At 30.8% G+C, this 14755-nt stretch overlaps 1 protein-coding gene across 14 annotated transcripts in view; it reads right to left on the bottom strand.

Annotated features, from left to right (window-relative positions):
* LOC129804327 (aldehyde dehydrogenase, dimeric NADP-preferring) overlaps positions 1–10013 on the bottom strand; it is a 32766-nt gene extending 22753 nt beyond the window's left edge. For 9 of the 14 annotated variants that reach the window (XM_055851525.1, XM_055851519.1, XM_055851534.1 and 6 more), the window contains exons 1-2: positions 9431–9952; positions 8366–8672 (exon numbers count right to left, since the gene is read on the bottom strand). In XM_055851525.1, the coding sequence (XP_055707500.1) occupies positions 8366–8591 (226 nt within the window). In that variant the 5' untranslated portion in view covers positions 8592–8672; positions 9431–9952. Of the gene's footprint in view, positions 1–2132; positions 2396–8365; positions 8673–8915; positions 9101–9430 lie in introns of those variants that run through there. The other 5 variants (XM_055851526.1, XM_055851528.1, XM_055851524.1 and 2 more) reach the window with 3 other exon arrangements.
* Positions 10014–14755: the final 4742 nt, after the last annotated feature.

Here is a 14755-nt window from a genome sequence, read left to right on the forward strand (position 1 = left end):
TGTCAAAAATGCATTTTTGACAAAAATTTCATCCAATGTGTAGATGCATTAAGTGACTGTTGCTATAAAAAATGCATATTAAAGTATTTCTTTGATTTATTTGAGTTTGTAAAAAAACGAATAAAAATGTGACAATTTAAGCAATCATACAATCGTAACTTTGAGAAAATGGAGCGAAAAGAACATTTTTCAAACGCATATAAATATTGACATATCTAAAATACAGTACATTGTAATTCTCGTGAAAATGGGAAATTTTGGTATTTTAAATCGCACAAAGGGATATGAATTTTAACAGTCATTATTAAATACGTGATTTCACATTGTATGTTAAATTGGCAAATCATATCATCCGCCAATAATCGTAAATGATAAGACCAGAGACATAGAAAAAATAAGTTTACAATTGTGATTTTAGTTTGATAGATAGATAGATAGATAGATAGATAGATAGATAATGTTTATTTTCATGTCAAAAAGAATATATGTTCTGTAACTAACTATATAAATTTTAGTTTTCACTTAATTCTAAATTGAGTGCGACCAATCCGTACGAGATACATCCTCAGCGTTCTTGAATATCCAATAAGATTTGTTTAATATGCTGATTGTACAATGCTTCATCTTTTTTTAATTGTGAAGTTAATTTATTATAATGTGTAATTGAATTGTATTTAATTGATTTTTGTCTATATTTTGTTGTTTTAATTTTAATATTTGTGTTATCTCCTTTTCTACGTCTATTATGTGTAACTTCTTCTAGATTGTTTAGTGAGTGTATTAATTTATTTTTCATTTTAAATATTAGAGTAATTCGTTGGGCTTTTATAATATCAGGTAATGTTAGAAGTCTTAATTCTTTATATAATAATGGACTGCTTGTAAGTCTACTCGTAAAGACTGTAACTGGTAAAGTCCTTAACCAGTTTTCGTCAAAATATTGTATATGCAAAATTATTTTTCTCTAACAAAAAAGTAAAAATTTTGCATGCAACATTTCGAATCCTGAAATAATTAAAAATAGTGTATGAAAATTCTTTAAGAGTAATCTGACTTAATCCAAAAACGGGCTTCAGACTTAAGGTTTACCCTTATGGCTTCTGCTTTAATTTCTTATCAATCTTTTTTTTGAAAATAAAATTACTTAGAATTGGAATATTAAGGGCAAATGATGTTATAATCTCTTAAAAACTAATACAATTCTTTTTGTAATTTAGGATTTTGAGATTTTTAGGATTGGGCTAAACCGCGCTAGTCTGAAGATCGTTTTATATGGATTTCAAATTTAAGAGCTACCCGTATCTAATGCCCTAGACACACTTACGACTTAAGCCGAGAGACGACTTAGTGGAAAATGATGGAAATGCAGTTTGACCATTATTTCTAATATAATTACGCTAAGCCGTCTCTCGGCTAATCCTTAGGTCTGTCAAGGCCCTAAATGTCTTAACTTTTCTCTATTATAGCTGAGATTCACAACAATTTAAATTGTTTGTTATTTAGGATTTCAAGACATTCAGGAGCTAGGATAAACTTTCAGTTGCCTAGTGTAACTTGTTTATTTATAAACTTTTAACTCTTTAAATTATTTAAGGCTATATGTCACTCACAGAGTAAAAGTGGGCTATTTTAATGGAAGTGTAAATACAATAGATCGCTTATGCTCTCAGCGTCTATATAATTCTCAGAACTTTTAATTAAATAAATTGTATATAATAGCTGCTCCTTATCTTTCAGTAAATTTCGAAAGGAATTTGAAAAAATTTATAGTAAATATTATTATTTTTTAATTATAGCTAATTCGCTATATTTTTACGTATTAGGTGTGATTCCTTCATAATCACACCTATTTACGAGATGATATTACTGAGAATTGTGCCTTCAAGTCGTGTGTTTATCGTAAAAATTTTCAAATACTTTTTACAGTGTACTAATTGTATTGTGAGACACCGAAAAGGTAAGTTTAACAATTGTCGCTGTTTCATTAGGTCCATTTAAATCATCATTATTTTTGCCGTGGTATTCGTGGAAAATGAACGTCTTCAGAATACTAAATTCTAAATGACGTCTCTATTCGTGGGTAAAATCAACAAAACAAAAAAAAATGACAGAAGATTTGTTAATTTATTTACCCGGACTGGTTCACCTTCAAAAAAATCTCACAATCTATGCGCCTTATGCACAATTTTATTGCACGTTGTCTTCTCTGAAATCACTGCGCCAAGTTCAAGGTGATGGCAATGTTACTAGCACTATGTAATAATGATCACGATCATTCACAATCTCTCAAAACTATGTCCAAATGTTGGTGATTTTATGTAAAATTGTGTAACTTTTGAAGAGACGAAAAGCCCAATTACGACTTTTACTTTCAGCACCGCAAACGCAACTGCCTTCCCGTCCGGTTCCCGTTGAAAGCCGTCGTGGATCATATGGTGTACATAGCTTTATCGCAATGTCTAAAGTCTGTACATAGAATTATAACATTAACGACTTCTTATCATAAAGATTTTCCATTGTGTGTGTAGGAATGAATGACTTGACAAAGCGAATGAGCACGTATATATAAGGGGTCTGTGAATAGATGACTATAACGTGCTGTAGAGATATATAATAACACTTGAATATACTTTTGTAAAATGAATTGTTTTGAGTAATTTGCGTAAGTTATTTTTTTCCCTCAAACACCTTTTGTAAAATTCTGTTTATTTGCATTTCAATGGTACATAAATTCTGTCCTTTTGTGATAGGGAAATGCCAAAGAAAAATTTACGAACTTTTGTGCATGGATATTTATGCGGGGAATGTATTGTAGTTTTGTGGATTTTTGAGATGTAAGGAATTGTTAAAGATAACAATAATTAAGAAGTATCACATTTAATTTTTTTCCTTGGCACACTTGTATACATAATACATAAGATTTATAAGTAATTCAACCTGATATACAAAGAAAATCAATCACTTTACATGAGTTCTTTTTGCTTGATATTTTTTTTATGAAATATTAGAAATTGTGGCCTATTCAGAATAATTATTGTCATTTGCAAACATGAGTGCAATATGTCAATGTAGTTATAATTTAAAAAAATGAGACCTTAGAAAGCTTTCAGAACTTTTTCTTCAATATGATAAAATTTTGCGACTAAATGATTGAGAATTCATTAATTGATATCGCAGAATAAAATCAAAACAATCACTTCTTGTTGTGATATTCGAACTTAATTAACAAGTTGAATTCAATTCGAAAAGCTTCTCATCTTATTCAGATAACACATAAATTCAATAGATAAATTTCCCCGGAAGGAACCTTGGATCACGGGTTCGAATCTCCTTGGAACATTACAGCACTAATATTGTTTGAATTCTGTATTTTTTAAGGAGGAAGAAGAAAGGTACATAACATAGCAAGAAGGAGGGTTATTGAAGTCCATAAATCTATACCCAAAACCGTGTAGCCTCTAGATCAGTAACAGACTGATTTTTTTTTGTGAATTTCCGAATTAAAAAAATCTACCAAGATATTATTTTTTGGGGAATGATGAGCCAAGCCAAATCCTAAAATTGATGAATTATATGTATTGTCCTCTCTGTGAGTCATGGTGAGAAAAGGTATGTGCAGAAGCCCTTGGAAAAGTTTATTAAATCTTTTGTGTTAATACTTTTATTCAGTCAGTCACTAAAATAATGCTTTTATTTCACTGTGTAAAATAAATATAGTTTCACCTTGTACAAGATCGTCCACTATTTTGGAATAAACCAAACCCGAATGAAATTCTACAACCAATTCATCTGTTTTATGCGCCCAATGAATAATATTGATTTCGATTAATGATGAGATAGGAAACGGGAAGTGTCCTTCTGATGGTTATCAGTTTTTTTTTTAAATATCGACATACAAAATAAATATCTACGGAAGTTGTATAATACCCAAATGACAAAACGACATTATCAGATTTTTTTTCCAAAATATTTAAATCTTTCTAATAAACATTAATCATAGACCCAATTATATTTTATCTTTTTCAAACAAATACGTCAATACGTCAAACTAAATGAGAGATTATTTAACTTTATGTATGTAATGTACAATTGCATACATAAACACTTGAATAAAATAAAATTTTCTCAGAGTTTTCTTTAGTAAATTTAGAGCAGAGATAATGATTTGGTTCTATGTTTGCAAACAAGTTTTAATGAGAGTTCACTTACATGCGTTTTAAGAACTAAATAAACTCATTCCACAAGAATATTTTAGGTGTGCGCTTTAAAAGTTGATGTTAGTTAAAACAGGGTCACTATATTTTTTTTTTCATTGAATGTCAAGACTTATATAAAATGTATGTCTCTAACTCTTTTATATCTGAGCTTTGTCTAAGGCAAATGAAAACTTGTTTGACGAATATCTTGTTTATACCAAAAAATGATTAATTCGTGATAGATTTTTTGTACAATAGATTTTGTGTTTTTTTCATCTGCTTTGGAGCTAAGAAACATTCAATATTTTTTATTTATTGGATTAGATTTTATGTTGGTCATTAAATGCGATGCCAATAGAGCCAATAGATGAAACTTAAGCTCACCGATTGAGTCCGTGATAACATATCTTGTCTCTTGATTAGCCTTAGACATTGTTAAAGTATGTTTACGGCATCACATTTTGTCCTGATTCAAGGGCCTAATGTGACTTTCTAGGTCAATGTGCAGCTTATCATATAGATTTTAAAGCATCATAAAAATCAAAGAAAGATATATATATTGAAAATATTGATATATCTATATAAATATAAAGATTCCTTTATTTTTTAATTTTGGTAGGGGGAAGTTGGGTAGCTTTGAATTGGGACACTTTGAAATTGGACTTTTTCTCCTATTTTTAAATTGAACTGACCCTTATGCCCTAGACATACATACGACTTAAACCGAGACACGACTTAGTGGAAAATGATGGAAATAGACTTTAACCATTATTTCTAATATAATTACGCTAAGCCGTCTCTCGGCTAATCCTCATGTCTGTCAAGGACCTTAGCATGATATTATATAATTTATCTCCATAAAACAATTGTGAAGCTAAATTATATTATGACGACACGCAATTCTATTTAGATAATATAAGAAAAAAATATTCAAAAGTTATTTAGACTAAAATTGATTTTTTGTTGTCATAACTATTTTCCATATATTTTTTCACAAAAACTTTGAACGGTCTAACTAAACGTTGCTAAGCCATTTTTGGCTAGTTCTGCAAAGATGTAAAAACTTTCGCTTAACAGCATTGTATTCAAAAATCCATGAGTTTAAAAAAATTGGAAAATCTTTTAAACTTTGGGCTATACTGAAATTGCATTAGAATTTGTCAAGAATCGTGTAAAAGACATAAAGATTAATAATTTTGTTTATGGGAGAAAGATATTATTGGATAATATTTTAATATTCGTTTTAAACTTTTTAAAATATATATAATATATAAATCGAGAAAACTTAAATAATTTTATACAAGAGTAAATTCTTTAAAGACTTGATGCATTTTTAACCATCGTTCATTTCAGTAAAATATATTTTTTAAACATTTAAAATTTGAACTGAGTTTCGAAGAAAATCAGTTTATCGTTGGTTTTGTGAAATTTCAAATAAATCAATTTTTCAATGGATGTGGTCTAACATCCATTGAAAAATTTTACCTCCGGGTTGGTTGAACTTTGACTTTTAATATTTCAAGATGGCGATTTTTCCGGTGAAGGGTGTACAGTAAAACCCCGCTATAGGCCATCGGATCGTCAAGTTTTTGTCATATTATTGCACCAATCAAAATGAACTTTTAAAAATTATTAGCTTTTTGACATATAATTCTTAAAAGAATACAGTGCATTAATGTAGATTTAATTTATAAAACCAATATTCCGTGAGACATCTGATTAAATTCGTGACGATCCGAGGTACAGAGTACACAGTAGCAATTACATCTATTTTTTATTAATTTATATTGTACAATTTTAAAGTTCAAACGCACAGATATAGTTAAATGGATCACTAATATATCGATTAGCATACACAAAAATACCAAATGATATTTTGAGGCTCATATTTTCAACTAAATGTCGAGCATGTCTCTTAACATTCCGATCCGGGGTAGGGGAGACTGGGACAAAATTTGTCAAAACGAAAATTTTAATATTCACTATTTTCTAAAATAAAAGAGACTGAGGCTTGAAATTTTTATTTATAGCCTTCATGAATCTTCGTAAACTTACAAAGTTTCAAGGGATTCGAGGGAAGATTATGTAAAATAAAAAATAATGAAATTTAAAGCCCAATTTTTGGAATATTTGGCTTACAGAAAACATCAATACTGATTAGCTCAATTTAAGCACATTTCTCGTTAAGATAGAGAAAAATTATCTTCGACAAAGTTGTAGAGGAATAAATATGCCTATTTGATATTTTTAACGTTTGCGAGAGTAAAACGTCACAAATTATCCGAAGACTGACAAAATTTGCCCCAGTAATTTTGAGAATCTCCACAAAATCGACTTTTAGAAAATGATTAAAAAATCACATTTCTTTCTAGATAGAGGAAAATAGTCTTCTGCAATGTTGTAGAGCAGTAAATTTCCTATAAGAATATGCTCATTATAAAACGTTTAAGTTTTCTCAGAGTTCGTGAAAGAATTAAATATGCGTTTTGACAAGTTTAGCCCCAGTCTCCCATACTTTTCCCTTACTATTCTCTCTGAGCTGTAACCTGTAATCACCCGCGAGTGCTGCTGGTGACAGTTTTCAATTTTCAAGTTTTAAGTCCAGAATTTCAAGCAATTGCATCATAATTTACAAAAATATTTTGAAGCTTTCGTTGTTTCTATAAATTTAATGAAGTTTTTGTATAAAATTTTGAATAAATATGCTTCATTTACATAAAGAACAATATGAAAATTACCTTAAAATTAATTTTCATCATATCTGCATATATACTCTTAAAAGCATTGAGTCAGTGTCTAGTGAAATACTGAGGATAGAATGTTCATATTCGGAATTAGTTCCTTACAGAATGAAAAATATTTGTTTTTAACGGTAAGGATTTTTATCTATTATGGGGGCACGAAGAGCCGGTCTTAAACATTCGTCTTAACGGTCATTGAATTTAAATTCTTTACTGTGTTATCACACTTGCACATTAAAATTTTAATATAATTCACATTAATTGTCTCTGGTAAGAGTCCAAATGTCTAATTTGTGTGTTTGAATCATTTTATATTGAAAATTTGATCTATTTGTTGATAAAAAGGTAGACTTGGCCTGCAAAATTTGATATAAATTGATTTATAGCATTAATGCGAAAAATTAATGCGATTTTCTCTTTAATTTTTTAATGTGAAAAATATTTGTGCTTTAGGTAAATTTAAACTTATTTGTAAACACAAGGTTTCTTGGTCAATGATGAACTGATTTATTGCCAAAATTATTCGTCTTTTATACAAAATTTTCTGCTTAGCTTAAGATTTTTGATATTGAGGGGAAATTGGAAATTATTGGGAAAATTATGGGGAAATTGGAAATATTGCCGGGATTTATGCTAACTTGTTTAAACTAACCCAACGGTTATTCTTAATACCATATATGAATAAGTGCTTTATTTGCTTCAATAATATTACAAATTGTCTATTCTAATCCAATAACAATATTTATTTATTTATTTTTACATATTTGTCTATTTCTTTTATATATCTTCTAAAATTTATGTTCATCTACTGAACATTATTTTTGCAGGCCAAGTCCACTTCTTTATCAATAAATAGAAAAACTCCAAATATTAAGTGACTCAAAAACACAAATAACATATTTGGACGCTCAAAAGCGACAATTAATGTGATTCACATTAAAATTTTAATGTGCAAGTGTGATAACGCCGTTATATTGACCGTATTAATCCATTACAAGCTCCCTTGATTTAGAAAGAGTAGCTATCCACGAAAACAAATTAGTAATCAGAATTCAAATCAGGACAGATAATGAAGCTCAATTTTAAGAAGTTCTAGGGGATGTCAAATTTTCCCTCCACCATTTTTAGCAAAAACTTTGAGGCTTTATAGCAAAGAAGTAAAGTAACTAAAAATCCATTCCCGACAGCAATTCAAATATCAATAGCGTAGAAATAAATTATCAATTAATCACTCGATTTACGTATGATGTGTAATACTAATAAGGAATGGGATAATAGGAATCTCAACCATCGCAAGCTGATCTTGGCTTACCTCTAAGTGGTTTTAGGATTTAGAGAAGACGCAAATTAAGTTTTAGAAATCAGAAATTCTTCTGTAAAACCGTCATAAAATATACGTAGGTCACAAAGTACATAATATAAACTTACCATTATCATCGTAAATTTCAATAACCGCAGGTTTTTCGGGATGATGCCCATTGCGAACAATTCCATTGCCATTGGAGAGATTTGCGTTATTCATCTCGGTTACAAGAGCCGATTCAATGTCATTTGCGAGACTATTGATCGTTGACAGAGATGATTGTGTATCTGGACGCGCCGGAGGCACCTCACCAAAAAGCTCCGTCTCAATCTGTACAGCTGTAGAGTCCATAACTGGGCCTCTTTTGTGATCTTGAGTGAAATCTTGTTATTTTTTTCTCTTCCAATTCACTCACTTCAATGATGTACCTCTCTGTAGAGTAGAGACGAATTCAAATTGAAAGAAATAGATACAGAGAAGTCGTTGGTAGAACAATTATCTATCATTAACGCATCATTAGCATAGTTTTTGTTTAAAGATTATAAATAATAAGTATTTATCATCCAATTTCTTGGTCTTTTCAAAAAGCTCTTTATTATGAGGTTTATTTTAATGAGCCAATTGTGCAGTATCCCTTATCTACAGTCATTTCAACTCTTATCGTGTTGTAATTACCGAATTGCTTGTTGGAATAAGTTCAACTTAAATTTCTTTCACTTTCTCTTTCTATGTAGGCCTATAATGCTGATGAATTAATTTTTTCGGGTCACCTAATTTTCCTTAAAACAGTTTATTTTGCTGAATGGCAAGATTCCACTAAAATACTTTACAGAGCTGTTTCCCGATATATTGTTAAAATTTGACTGATTAAGCTTCTTTCATATTTATTAAGACTTCCTTTCCTCACAAAAAAAACTTGCTTTCCAACCGTTTTTCTTGAACGAAATACTGACTTTTGGCCTGTATGCATAATTTAAAAAAATATCTACTTTGAATAAAAACTAAACATTATGTGACAAAAAATGGCTTTTTTGATGTATCGTGCATGTATTATTTTTCACTTTTTGTTGCTTTAATGGGATGGGACAATACATGTGCTGAAATTATAGTTTATTTTCTAGTGAATTCACGAGAAGCTATTCATCTTTGTTGAAACAAGTATTTAAATATTATCTCAGTCACTTCATTACCTTACACAAGATTTAATTTGTAATCTCTCTCACAACTTATTTTCTAAAATTGTCGTTAGAACTCCAAATAAGCACAATTACACACAACACTATATACTTCACTTATTCACTGAGTTAGTAATGAATTCTGTGATCAAAATGTGTGAAAATAGTGTTGTTAAATTTGGTCAAATTGCAATTGAGAGGCAATGAAATTTTGCGGAACTCATGTGGAATGTCTTCATGTGAAAATCAGTGAAATGGTTAATTTTTGTACACGCTATTTGTTCCACTGGGACGCACATTCACACACTTTCAGTCTCACTTGCCGGAGTTTTCTCCATTAACTGATTTAAATTGCTTCACAATTCACGGGTGTACTCAATAATAATGTCTATTCCTCCACAGCGCTTATAGTGACGTATAGAACTTGAGTGCTGCTGGACGGAGTTGGATAGAGTGGCCAAACTTTGTGTGTGACTTCTGAAAGAACCCACAGAAAAATAAAGCGACTGTCCAACGTAAAGGTGCTAAAGAGCCGCGCGACTAGCGATGAGAACAAGTGCAAGTGGCTTGAAGTGTTTACCGTCTTCAATTTTGCACTGAGCATCGATCGAGGAGTAGGGTTCCATGGCTCCATTGAACCACAATAGTGTTAACAATTAGTATTTTGTGCGTGTGACTTAACAGAAGTTACCAGAGAAATCAAAGAGAAATTTAATAAGATAAGAAATTTGAAAAATTCCAAGAAGATTGTGAAAATAATGTAAATTTGTATGATAAAAATAACGAGATCCATTTGATAAGGCCACATTTTTTCTACATATCAACAAAAATTTAATAAATCCTAAAAGCCATTCAAGAAATCAGCGCGATTATCAAAGATTTGTATATAATATATGTACAACTTCTTATTTTTAAAGTGTGTGTATTATAATTGTGATCTTTGATTGCTAGATGAAGCATTGTGAACAGCACACAAAGTCCTTACAAGCAAACTTTTATTTAGATATCAACTGAATAAAAGGTTGCGACATTACTTAACCCTTTAACGACGAGATACTTTTTACGGACTGAAAATCAACAATAAAAATTAAACTGAGAAACATAATCAATGATAAGTCTTAAATCTAACCTTGGAAAATCCAACAGAGTCTGATTCGGTATATTTTGTGCCTCTATGAACGATAGGGACAAAAAGAGCCCGAAAATTTAAGTAATTTTTCAGACAATACCAATGAATATTATTTTTCGCTTTAATGAAAAATATTACATATGAGAATTATAGTTTTTATTGCCAAAAGGGTTTTGCTTAAAAACAAATTGGAGGTATAAAAAATAAATAAAATCAATTATGAATTTTAGAATTTAAAAATTCGCCATTTTTCAGCTTAAATATTTACTACAATAGCTAGACACTTGTAAAAAATATTCTAAATTCCTTCAACCTTCTACTTTACAATAATGTACAGACATAAGAAAAAAATAACTTTAGGTAGTCAGGAAAAATTATTTTCTTTATGGGACACCGGTTTTCCAATCGTCCTTAAAGGGTTAAGGCATGTAAATACTTAGGGGAAAGCGCTGTACCTTTGGTCGACTCAAGTTTCGAACAATTCATTTTTTACTTTATGTTTTTAATGATTTTAACCCATTATAATATTATATTTTAATAGCTAGCCAATAATGCCTCAAATTTGCAGAATAGATCCAGGGGGAAATCCATTAATAACATAGAAAAAGGGGTGGCAAAGCATCCCAGACTTTGCGAAATGCTCGAACTCGTGACTTAAATGCTATACCTTAAAAGTACTTTCGCATCATTTACCGTTTACCGGTACTCAACCGATTTGAATCGATTCATAAATCACTCAACAGATTCCACAAAATAGTTTAAACTTTTAAAGAGTAATAAAAATTATATTCGAACAAAAATTACTTATCGGTAAATAACCGGTTCATTACCGGTTCACAACCGATTTGAACCGACTTATAAATCACTCAAAATATTTCCCAAAATACACCTCAAGAGTAATTTAATTGAATTTCGTATAAAAATTATTTATCGGTTATGAACTGGTTCATTACCGATTCAAAACTGATTGGAACCAGTTCAGTTTTGTCGGAAATTCCAAGACCTTTCCAACGAGCCCAAATATGACCACATTCACTTGATAAATGCGCTCTCTAGTGTCTTTTTAATCTTTGACCTTGAAAAACCGTTATTAGGAATGATTTAACGGTATTTTCGTATATGGACGAAATGTCCGCATTGGTAATTTCTAAAACATATTCAAAAATGAAAGGAATTTTGGAGCGTAAGGGGAGGGGAGGGGTGGGTGGAAAACGAGGGGCATGTTAACGGTCTTTGGGTCGACTTACGGGGGGTTCCATGAAGGTCCTAAGTAGTTATCTCTAACTGTTTGGCCACTAGAGCTGGCGACGGACGTTCGGACGGACAGACGGACAGACGGACAAACAGCATGACGACATTTCTCAGAAATCGTCTGAAACGTGAAGATTTCTTAAGAAAAGTGGTCTCCGTGGGGTGAAAAAATCAAGGGATTATATATACCCAAGAAGCAATTTTTTCTTAATATAGTTTTGTAGAATTCTCTAAGTAAGGCATTATAGAACCAAAAATCTTTTTATTTGCTTCTAACGCTCTTGGTTCCATCACTGAGATTACTATAAGTAAAGTGGCGCACTCTTAAGGATCTTAAGAGTTTCTATAGGAATTTCAACAGAAAGTTGTCAATTTAAGTCTTTTAAAAGTGCACTAAAAGACTTGTCTAATACTTGATTCTATAAGGCAGCTATTTTGCTTCTTGGGTACTGCTCTCTCCGTGGAGTTCGAGCAGTAAAAGTTGTCCGAAGCTTGAGTCGTCCGAAAGTAAGCGCTTTCCCTTATAACCTTCTCGTAGAACGACTAAATTGGGAATATTTGTTACGCTATGATAGAACATATATTCTCATTTTTTTGGTTCTTCGAAATCATTTTGTGGCAAAAATTGAAGATTTCTGCGAGAAGATCGAGTATGGACAAACTGATTAATGTCGCAACCGGCCGCAACCCTATTAAGCCAAATTTATTCCTTATCTCATTCACTCCAAACATGGTTCCTAAAATATATTCAATTATTTTTTTTTTATGTAGGCTATGTTTACAAGTATTCCTTATATAAATTTGGTGTTACGTTTGACAAAGTTTTCTTTTGTGTTCCCTTTTACATCTGTGAAATTAAAAATATTGAAACTAGAAATAACTTTATCGATCTTACTAAACCTAAATACCACCTATTTTGGATTAAGATCTATTGTCTCTTCTGCAGTGAATTCATTGAATGAATAAATGAATGTAAATAATTTTTATTTAAAAATTTAATTTCATGAAATATAAATACCTTCACATTAAAACAAGTATTACTAGATTATTTTCAAAATATTTAAGTGAAACTCTCCTGTCATTACGTTATAAATTATAACAGCTTTTTGCCTTACTTCACTTATGACTTAAGCCGAGAGACTGCAGAAGGTAACTAGAATTAAAATATTGATCAGATTATATTTCCATCAGTTTTTGAGTAATCCGTCTTTCAGCTTAAGCCGAGACACGGCTTAGTTAGGTGGAAACTGATAAGAATATACTCTAATCACTTTAAGCCGGCTCTCGGCTTAAGTCATAACTGTATCTAGCGTAGGTAGGGCATTAGCCTGCCAATTTTCTATTAAACATTGTCATTCATATCTACACCACGAATCCATACAGCCCTATTCTGTACTTAAAATTGTACAAGGAACATAATTTTATAAATAAATAATGAATAAATAGTTTGATCTTTTTAAATCGGACGATATTCGTTCTGACAACCGCAAAAGTCAAACCAGAAGTTTATCTGCTTAAAAACTGACGCTCTTACCAATTATGCCACGATATCTCCACTTCCTAAAATATACAAATAGCAATATTTGAGATTTATTTATACCTCTGTTACGGAACATTAATTTGGTATTACCTAAATATTTAATTTAGGAGCACTTATGACCGATTAACTATACTTCATGTCAGTAACTCCATTTTCCACCACATTGAATTAATGGTTTAATTTCTATAAAAAAAAAACAACGCTTAGTTTATGATATCGTAAATGATCTCTTTGAAGTACTCTTTGACAACAAAATATTAGTAATGTAAAAGAAAATTAAACCTATTAAATTTTGTATTTTACAGCTTCTTCGAACATAATTTTATTGTAGCGCAACATTCCTAAATAATATATTAATTTTAATACAATAAATTGAAGAGATTTGTTAGTAAAAAATCAAAATGGGCAAAAAATATGAATTTAGCTCTAGTCAGTAAAATATTAGGGGAAACTGGGGCACCACCAAATACGGGGTACCACCAAACACTGCGATTTTTTAATCAGATATTCGACTTTTGAGGACAAGGCCTATAGGAATTTATAGGCACTATAGGGATGCTTGTCCACTGAAGGAATGGTCGAGATATTCCAAGTAGTTTAGAAATAAAAATTAGTGTTTGGTGGTGCCCCAGTTTCCCCTATGTATTTTTTTAATTTATTTTAATATTCTATTTTCTTTTAATATTGAAGTGAATTGAACTCGGTTTGACGCCACGGGCCTAGCTGCTCCTGTCACACCTACCTTGAGCATACTTCTGATTGTTTCTGCAATAGGGCTTTTTTGTATCTACTTATTGATTAGCAAAAAATTAAAAGATCGTTATCACGACAAAAGTCTATACAGCCTGTGAAGAAGCATTTCCGCCGTTTGGCTTTGGAGACTGGTCATCAACGGTAAGACGGCGGCGGACGCAAGAAGATTAATACCTTATTGCTTTATGGATTTTGTATCAATTGTGTATGCTTAAGTGTAATAAAAATATTATTATTATTATTATTATTACTATTATATTTTGATTAGAAAAGAAAACACGGAAATTATTTAACTCATATGTCTTCAGTTTACATATTTAAATATCTTTAGAGTCTTTAGAGAATATTAACTATGTAAGAGAAAAATAAAAATATCATCAATATCAATGATAATAAAAATTAATAATATAACATGTTTAATGTAAATAAAAAGTGGTGACAAAGCGTCCCAGGTTTAGATGCTATACCTCCAAAATACTTGTGCATCATTTACGGTTTACCGGTTTACAACCGATTTATACATTACTCAAAGCATTTCCTAAAATACCTTGGGAGTAATATAATTGAATTTCGGTTAAAAATTTGTTATCACTTATAAGCGGAATCATTACCGGTTCATAATCGATTTGAATTCACTCTAGCTTTGTCAGGAATTCCAAAGCCTTTC

The sequence above is a fragment of the Phlebotomus papatasi genome, chromosome 2, assembly GCF_024763615.1.
Source record: "Phlebotomus papatasi isolate M1 chromosome 2, Ppap_2.1, whole genome shotgun sequence".
Lineage (NCBI taxonomy): Eukaryota > Metazoa > Arthropoda > Insecta > Diptera > Psychodidae > Phlebotomus > Phlebotomus papatasi.